The 9182-nt window shown below is 51.3% G+C and overlaps 1 protein-coding gene across 2 annotated transcripts in view; it reads right to left on the bottom strand.

Annotated features, from left to right (window-relative positions):
- Positions 1-5608: 5608 nt before the first annotated feature.
- Positions 5609-9182, bottom strand: part of BCL2L1 (BCL2 like 1) — a 50869-nt gene continuing 47295 nt past the window's right edge. The window contains exon 3 of one of the 2 annotated variants that reach the window (XM_025876471.2): positions 5609-7278. In XM_025876471.2, coding sequence (XP_025732256.1) covers positions 7141-7278 — 138 coding nt within the window. In that variant the 3' untranslated portion in view covers positions 5609-7140. The remainder of the gene's footprint in view (positions 7279-9182) is intronic. The other variant, XR_012374732.1, reaches the window with a different exon arrangement.

The following is a 9182-nucleotide window of genomic DNA, read 5'->3' as shown; positions in this document are numbered from 1 at the left end:
ATGGCTTTTAAATTATTAAAAGATGTCAACCTCAGTTAGAGTTTTGCAAATGAAATTTTAAAGTATGGGATATGGGGCGCCTGGGTGGCTCAGTCATTAAGCGTCTGCCTTCGGCTCCGGTCATGATCCCAGGGTCCTGGGATCAAGCCCCACATCGGGCTCCCTGCTCAGCAGGAAGCCTGCTTCTCCCTCTCCCACTCCCCCTGCTTGTGTTCCCTCTCTTGCTGCGTCTCTCTCTGTCAAATTAAAAAAAATCTTAAAAAAATAAAAATAAAAAAAATAAAGTATGGGATACTATTTTTTCATCAACCAGATTGACAAAGATCAAAGAGTGTGAATGCGGATGTTGGCAAGGGTGCAGGAGACACGCAGTTCCACAAGATGACAGCTTTGGCTGTCTCCAGCAAAACAAATGCGTATATCCTTTGGTCCAGCAATTCTGCTTCTATGACTATCCCGTGGGTATACATGTATGTGTGCAAAATGATGGATACACCAGGTTGTTGACTGCAGTATTGTCTGGATTAGCAAAAGTTGAGAACTAGGAAATTGTTCCTCCCTCAAGGCGGGTTTCCCAGCTGGTGTGCTACACGGTTTCACAAGTTGTGAAGATCTGTTGTTGCCACGGCCATGTGCCCTCAGCCCATCCTCAGAAGTCCTGTGCAAATTTGGTGGACAGTTCTCAGTCAAGGGAACAGTCACCTTGTCTTTTAGACATTAGGTTTATTTAAGCTTGGGCCAAGCATGGGGCAGGCAGGAAGTGCCAAATGCTGAGGAGAAATAACAGAGAAGTGGCCCTCAACCAATGAGGGATGGGAGTTGGTGGAGAAATGCCTCGAAGTTCTTGTCCCTAGAATATTCCACAGGTTTTTCAAAGGATCCCCTGGGAAGGAGCCCCATTGTCTGAGGTGGCAACTTACTTGTCACTGCACCCTGTCTTGGCTTCCTGTCCTTCCCTGTCTCACTGTCCCCGCTGTCCTGGGACCACCACTTAAACGACTTGCACCTGAATCCTTACTTTTAGACTTTGCTTTCAGGGGATATGCATACTAAGACACAGAGCCTGGGGCAGGTGGAGCCCCAAGACTAGTCCCCTCTACCACCCCTCTGTACAGCAGTGGTCTAGCCGGTGTGGGAATGGTCTGACGGCATAGCTTAATAACACAGGTACAGTGCCGGATGCCATTCTTAAGCACTTAACAAACATACAACCTGCATTAAATCTACACAACCACCCATTACTATCATCTCCATTTTACAGGTGATGTCAAGACACTTGTCCAAGGGCACCCAGCTATCCCAGGAAGTATGGTTTTAGAGCTCTGCTCCTAACCACGACACAGCCTGTCTCTCCTCTAGCCCTCATTGCTTCATCAGGATGAGCTGAGCATGGCCAAGGTTGGGCTCTTCTGGATATCTACTACAGGGGTCAGCCACAGAGCGCGTGGCCATCCATCTCCACAAGGACCCTCCACAAAGTCTGTGGAGACTCTGGAGGAATTTGTTTTCCAGGTGCCCAAGGAAGCTTGGCACAAAGCCCAGGTGAGATTGATGTAAAAGGGATGGCCATCCAGCTGCAGAGCGATGTCCCGCCACATAAATGGTTTGCAAATAAGGGCTTCATTGTTATTTTCATTTATTGCTATTATTTTTACAAGGCAATAGGACGGGGAACAGTTTTTTTGTTTTATTTTGCAGGGGGTGGGGGGCACTGTTTTTTACATCAGTGCAATTTGAGCCAAGGCTTCCTGATGTGGGGACTGGTCATTTCCCCACTCATCAACAAATTTACAAACTATCTTGTTGGCTAGCCACTACATTGTTTATATTCCTTCTTAACAAAGTGGGGCTCAAACTCACAACCCCAAGATCAAAGTTCCATGCTCTACTGACTGAGCCAGCCAGGTGCCCCTTGGTACCTTAGTGTTTTAAGAGTGACTTCCTCAGCACCTGGCTGGCTGTCCGTAGAGCAGGCAACTCTCGATTTCAGGTTCAGGAGTTCAAGCCTCGTACTGGGTTGTGGAGCTTCCTTAAAAAAAGAGTGACTTCCTTAAACTTTAAGATTGACAAATATGATCTCAACACATTTATGTCTTATTTGATTTTTTAATAAATGTCCATGCACTAATGTTAGAATTCTGGTCATATGAAGTATTAATTCCCTCCTAAATTATTTAAACCACCTCATTTCAGTAGGTTCACACATGATTAGCTTTAATAATTACATGTAAAAAGCCTTGTGAATTCTTATGAAATTTAAATGGTCTTACTACACAGTCTGTCCCTTCTTCTTTCCTTCCTTTTGCACTCTTTCTCTCCCTCCTTTCCTCTCTCCCTGTGTACTGTATGGCCTTGCCCAGGTTTAATAACAGTTACAATTTTCTCAAAAAAAAAAAAGGGGGGACTTGAAAGCTTTACATAATTTCCTGTATTCTGGAGCTTATCATTAATTTCAAGTACCTGAAATGAGGGGCGCCTGGGTGGCTCAGTCGTTAAGCGTCTGCCTTCCGCTCAGGTCATGATCCCAGGGTCCTAGGATCGAACCCCGCATCGGGCTCCCTGCTCCGCTGGAAGCCTGCTTCTCCCTCTCCCACTCTCCCTGCTTGTGTTCCCTCTCTCACTGTCTCTCTCCGTCAAATAAATAAAATCTTAAAAAAAAAAATACCTGAAATGAAAAAGTTCATTTGGATTTGAAATCCACTTGAATACAACATTATACTTGTCAATTAAATAAAGGGAAGAACTGTTGGAACATTTAAATATAATTTCAGTTGTAAGCTTTAGGATGGTTAAAATTTTTCTTTTATCACCTACTTGTGGCTATGAAGTCTCTTGTTGATGCTGACTACCAAGAATTTGAAGAGATCATCAGTAATAAGCCTTGATCAAGAACTGTGTGAACCATTTTGATTATAAAAGCTCATATAAAATAATGTATTCGTTGTTTCAAAGTTAATACTTCACTATTAAATATATTTCATTTTTCTCCTCATCAAAACTAGTATATAGAAATGGAATGGCTTTTCCCCTAGGACCCACATGGGCAGTCTGAAATCCCTCCCAACTTTCCCTCAGTGTGCAATTTCAATATTTTATTGCATGTGCCATGGCACGTTGGATATCACTGAGTTAGAGGTCTGGCTAAAACACCACAGCTAGAAGAAGTAATGAAGCTGCCGTGAGTGTTGATAACTTGAAGCTGCACGATGAGTACACAGGGATTCATGTATGAATATGGAAACTTCTATAAGATACATTATTTAGGGGTAAAAGGTAAGGCAGAGTGTGTCTGTTACCATTTGTGTAAAAAAAGGCGGGGGGGGGCAGTGCGGTGAGGATCAAAATATATTTATATCTATGTATTTGCCTGTATGTGAAAAGATGTTTCCAGAAGGATCAAAAATCTGAAGAGGGGTCCTGAGTGGCTAAGGTAAAAGGGCAGGGGCAAGGGACGCATTGCAGGGGTGGGAGTAGGGGGTAAGGCTGGAGACTTCGGTGTTGAACTAAAGAGAATGATTACCCCGAGTCCCAGGAGAGCCGTGGCAAGCTCTGAATACGGTACCCCAAGATTGGAAGTGTAAAGGTCCCTCTGGTGAGCAGGACGGAGGACAGACACCAGGGAACGCTGGCCTGCTGGAGACAGAGGTCCGGGGCGCCACGGAAGGGCAGCTGCAGTGGGCGTGGCCTCAGGTCTCACCCCACCCTCGGCCACCAGAGGGCAGTCAAGCCCGCTCCTGAAGGCCGGCGGGGCGGAGCGTCCGAGGCAGGCTCCCGCCTCCAGCCCCGCCCCCGGGTGGAGCGCCCGCCCCGAAGTCCTCGCTCGCTTTCCCAGACCCCTCAGGGACAACGACCACCGACTGCTCCAAGTGGAAGGGCTCTCCTCTGTGGGGAGCCTCTTCTTGCACCTCCGGGGGAGCCCGCGCGATGGTGGGGTCATCGTTGCCGCGCCCTCCCATCCAGTCCTGCCCCAAGCTCTGTCGGGTTATTTCATTCAGTCTTGACCACAATCGCGTGAGATGGGTATTGCCATCAATCCCATTTATAGAGGGGAAAGTTGGAGCAATAGAGAGGGTAGGTAACTTGCCCAAAGTCACAAGCCCAGGAATGGTAACCTAGGAGAACCTGGCCTGCCCACCCTGAGAACCAGAGCCTTAACCAAACCATGGCTTCTTCACTGGTCTCCAGGTTTCCACTGTTCCCTTCCAGAACCTCCTACACACGGGGTGTTTTGTTTTGGGGGCTCTAAAGGGGCGTATCACTCCCTGACTTACAACCTCCCTTTAGCTCTCACTGCCCTCAGGATCAAGTTCACTCCCCTCACCCCACCTCTCTAGCCCAGTCTTGACCCAGGAGCTTCTTTTCAACTCCACACAACTTTCCTTCTGCCTGAAGAAAACTCTTACTCACCCTGTGCACTTGCTGCTTCTTGACCAGGACCACTCTTTATGCTTCCCTCATTCTTTTAGTTAACTCATACGGTCTTCTGGCCTTAACTCTCATTATCACTTCTTCTAGGGAGCCTAGACAAGCTCAGGTCCCCATATTAAATACTGTTGGGCACTCACTATGAGCCTCTTGGGTTGCACTGGCCTCAGACATGTGCTTCACTTTTGTAATTATAATGGTGTCATCATTCCAAAAACAATCACCTTTGATTCTTCTTTCTTTCTTGAACTATCTCTATCAGTAAATGGATTGTGGGATCTACCTTTAAAAAATGTTACCTCAAGTCTGGAGGTGCCTGGGTGGCACAATCGATTGAGTGGCGACTCTTGGTTTCAGCTCAGATAAAGATCAGAGTTGTGAGATCGAGCCCCACATCAGGCTCCCCGTTCAGCGTGGAGTCTGCTTGAGATTCTCTCTCCCTCTCCCTCTGCCCCTCCTGCTCATGCTCTCTTAAATATTTTATTTTAAAAAATACTTATTTGAGAGAGTGAGTGAGAGAGAGCACGAGTGGGGGTAAGGGACAGAGGGAAGGAGAGAAGCAGACTCTCCTGCTGAGCAGGAAGCCCAATGTGAACCTTGGGATCATGACCTGAGCTGAAGGCAGACGCTTCATGGACTGAGCCACCCAGGTGCCCCAATAAATACATCTTAAAATAAAAATGTTACCTCGAGTCTGACTCCTTCCTACCTCCTTCCCACTAGGTCCTTCATAAGTCTTGCCATTCTTCCTATGGTCACCCAGCTTCCACCTTTGTCCTCCAGCGCCCGGACCCATCCTTATATATTTGTCTGTCTCCCCAAGAATGGGAGTTCCATAAAGGAAGAGCTTTGTTCACTGCAGAATCCCCAGTGCCTAGGACTGTGCCTGGGCAGAGTCCTTGCCAAATGGCTGTTTGTTCCCCTAGAATGTCAGTTCCCGAGGGCAGAGACTGTATCCATCCTGGGCACACACACCCCAGTGCTCAGCACACAGCAGCTGCTCAATAAAAACCCTATCAATGAGCAGGTGGAGACATGCAGGTCCAGAGAGAAGAAGGGACTTGTCCAAGGCCCTCTCCTGAAGGCAGCAGAGCCGGCAGCGGTGCCCAGCTCCCCCGCAGAACCTGCTGGCAGCTGCACAGCCCCTCCTTCCCCAGCCCGGGGCACACAAGAGCCCAGGCCCTTTGCTCACTGAGTCAACACAGTTTATTACTGAACTGCACTTTCACCTTCACACAGACTATTTCAAAGAGCTGGAACAAGTGTGGGGTGGGGGCTGGGGGGGGGACAGGTGCCCCTCAGGAGCCAGGACCCCCAGCTGGCTTCCCCAGACCAGGGCAGGGGAGGGAGCATCAGGCCGCTCAGTCTCCGGGCACCAGCTCTCCACGTGCACACGCACAGCAAGCCAGCAGCTCCTCACACATAAATACAGACACGCTTAACAAAAATAGTATATCATCTTCACAAGGAATAAAAACTAGTCTCGAATATGTACAGCAGAGAGCCCGGGATGGCCAGGGGTAGGCCGGTACCCCCAGGGACGAGACAGGCCATGGGTGGAGTAGAGGAGAGGGAGGCCTGAAGGACTCCTGGCCAGGCCACTCTGACCTTGGCAGCCCGGCAGCCCAGGCTGAATGGGGGTGGAGCACACATCTATTTGGCCAGGTAGGACTGACCCCTCCTCCCACCCCCACCTTCACCCCGTGCATCACGGTCTCCCTCCTGCCCTTCCTGCCTGAGGTAGGGAAGACTCTAGGGCTCCCGCAGCTGCTCCCTGTAGCTTCCCTTCACCTCTGGGCCAAGGCCCCCAAATCCCTGGACTCCATGGGCGGCAGCCCAAGGCAAAGGTGCCACAGGCTGATCATCTTGCAGGAAGTGAGGCAGCTGAGGCCATCAACAGCTCTGGGGCACCTGCCTTGGGCCCAGTTGGTCCCTCAGTTACGGTGATGGGAGCCAAGGGAGGGGGAGGGGAAAGGAACTGGGGTGGTGCTAAACTGCAAGGGCCACCCCAACTTTGGCATGGGGCACTTCCTGCAGCTACAGCCCCCTCCTTCCCGGGCGGGGCTGGCCTTTAGCCAGAGGCTTCTGGAGGACACTGGGATTGGGGTCAGGGACTTTGGCCAGGCCAGAGGTGGGGACGGGGTCCTGGTCCTTGTTTCTTTATTCCAAGCAGCTTGAATCCCTCATTAGTCAGAAGTGGCCCCTAAGTGGCTCTTGGGAAGGTGCGGATGAAAGGAAGGGGAGCCCAGGTCCTGGAAGGGGAAGGGAATGATCAATTCTGAGGCCACAAACATCAAAACGAAGGCAATCTAGTCTCTTCTTCTGGGGAAAAAGGTCAGAAAGCTCTCCAGCTCCCTGGCAGGAAAGCATTCTTTGGAGGCTAAGGGGTCGGGGGTTCCACTAATCAGGCAGGGCCCTCCAGCTCCCAGCTACAAACACCCCCATACCTGCCAGCTTCCATGGGGCAGATTTTGGGGAAACCTTGTGGGTTCTGAGGCCAGGAGAACTGAGGTGTAGGGAAGGCGGCTCTCACAGAAGCATGGTAGATTCTAGACAACTAATTGCGGGGGACCAGGTCTAGGCCCAACCCTGTGATGGGTAGGTGGCCAGAGGCTGCATGTAGTGGTTCTCCTGGTGGCAATAGTGGCTGGACAAAGGGATGTGGTAGGGTCAGGACAGGTAGGGTAGGAGGGTAAGTGGGTGGTCAGTGTCTGGTCATTTCCGACTGAAGAGCGAGCCCAGCAGAACCACGCCAGCCACAGTCATGCCTGTCAGGAACCAGCGGTTGAAGCGCTCCTGACCCTTCCGGCTCTCGGCCGCTGCATTGTTCCCGTAGAGTTCCACAAAAGTGTCCTGAAGGGAGAGAGAAGAGAAAGGAGGGTGCTGTTTGAGTCCTACATCAGTAATGTGGGTGGGTGGCAGAAGGGTGACACCTGCATGCAATGATGACTTGGAGATTTTTATTTTTCTCTTTTTAAAATTTATCTGTCGGAGAGAGAGAGAGAGAGAGAGTGCACACAAGCAGGGGGAGCGGCAGACAGAGGGACAAGCAAGCTCCCCGCTGAGCAGGGAGCCTGATGCGGGACTCAATACCCGGACCCTGGGATCATGACCTGAGTCAAAGGCAGGCGCTTAACTGACTGAGCCACCCAAGCGTCCCTGCAATGGTGATTTGAAAAACTATAGCCATCCAGGCCCAGTCTGAGCCAGATAAAGGGTTCAAAGGCTGCCCTCCTTCCTGCTGCCCAGCTGGGAATGACCACCGAACTTTATTGCTGAGATAACAGTGCAAAGCTGGGAAGGGCTTTGTCCAAGGTGAGCTGGCTAAAAGTGGTACTGGAGGACCTGCAGCGGGAAAGAGAGGGGCAGGGAAGTGACAGGAGGCTAGGTGGCTGGAGTGGAGGGTAAGAGAGAAGGGGATGGGGAGATGAGGGTGAAGCGGTGAGCAAGAGCAGGCCCATGTGTGGTCTGGAAGCCGAGGAGGAACATGGGGTTGAGTCTGTGCACAGTGCAGAACCACTAGGCCTTAGCCTAGTGGAGGGAGAGGGGGCAGGGCTAAGTTCCCAGTGATTCAGGGGCAGGCCAGGTCTGGGGACTATTGGCCTGAGGCTCCTCCCTCTGGAGAAGGGAGGGCAGGCTGATGGGTAGACAGGGCAGAGTAGAGGGACAGCTACTCTGATGCAGGACTGGGATGGGGTCTGGGAGGTCCTGTCCCTGTCCCCAGCTCCCCGGGGGCCCCCCAGGGGTGTGACTCAGGGCCCAGAAGGAGGTGAGCAACAGCCCTCAGCCCTGAGGGCAGTCAGGAGGGAAGCACATGATATGGGGATGGTGGAGCTGTGGGTTCAATTACCCAGCCCAGGGTGGAGCCAGCCCGTGGGGCAGGGAGAGGGGGGTTGCAGCACCCTTTAATGAGTAAGCTTTGCACCCCATTTGTCCTTTAGTCCTCCCAACAGTGCTGCAGTGCAGGCTATCTCTCCCCATTTACAGACCAGGAGCCTCTGGGCCTAGGAGTGTGTGTGTCCAGAGTGTGCATGGACTACAGACGAATGAACACAGAGCCCATGGGCCCTCATTTCCACCTGGTCCCAACTGGCTGAGTGGTGGCTGCCCCCTCAGACAACACCTGCCGTCTCCAGTTGGTTCCAAGTTCCACCAGGCCAGTCTGCTCACTGTGAGACCTGCCTGGCCCTACTTCTGGTCTTGATAACCCCACTCAGTTCATGCTCCACAGAGAGGATTTTTAAAAACCGTAGATCAGATCACGGCACGCCCGGGCTTAAGGTCCTCCAACAGCTTTGCCTTGCACTTAGAAAGCCGGCGTCATTTCTGCTCACATCCCTGGTACCTAGCAGAATGTCATGCACACTGAACTGCCAAGATGACTCAAAGACGCCTCAATATTTATTAAGCCATTAGCGAGGTGGCAGTGACACATAAGCTAGAGCCCTTACCAGAATGTTTACCAGGTATTGGGGGGAAAGAAAACACCAGAAAAAGCCCATTCAGACCATGTCACTCCTTCCCATCTCATCCCAAGCTCTCAGCCTTCCCAAGGCTTCCCATCACCCCTGGAATAAAGTCCCCACTCCTTGCCATGGCCAGCGAGGTCTAGCAGGACCTGCCCCCTCCCCACTGCATACTCCACTCATCACACCGGCCTCCTTGCTTTTTCTCGAACATCTGCTCGGGAGCTTGCTGTTCTCACTGCCTGGAGCACTTGACCCCAGATCACCACCTGCCTCACTCACTCCCTCATT

Source organism: Callorhinus ursinus, unplaced genomic scaffold (assembly GCF_003265705.2).
Source record: "Callorhinus ursinus isolate GAN/ISIS: 27379988/994484 unplaced genomic scaffold, GSC_fseal_2.0 scaffold38, whole genome shotgun sequence".
NCBI classification, from domain to species: domain Eukaryota; kingdom Metazoa; phylum Chordata; class Mammalia; order Carnivora; family Otariidae; genus Callorhinus; species Callorhinus ursinus.
The sequence above is the reverse complement of the archived record's forward strand: the minus strand, read 5'-3'. Positions and strand labels throughout refer to the sequence as shown.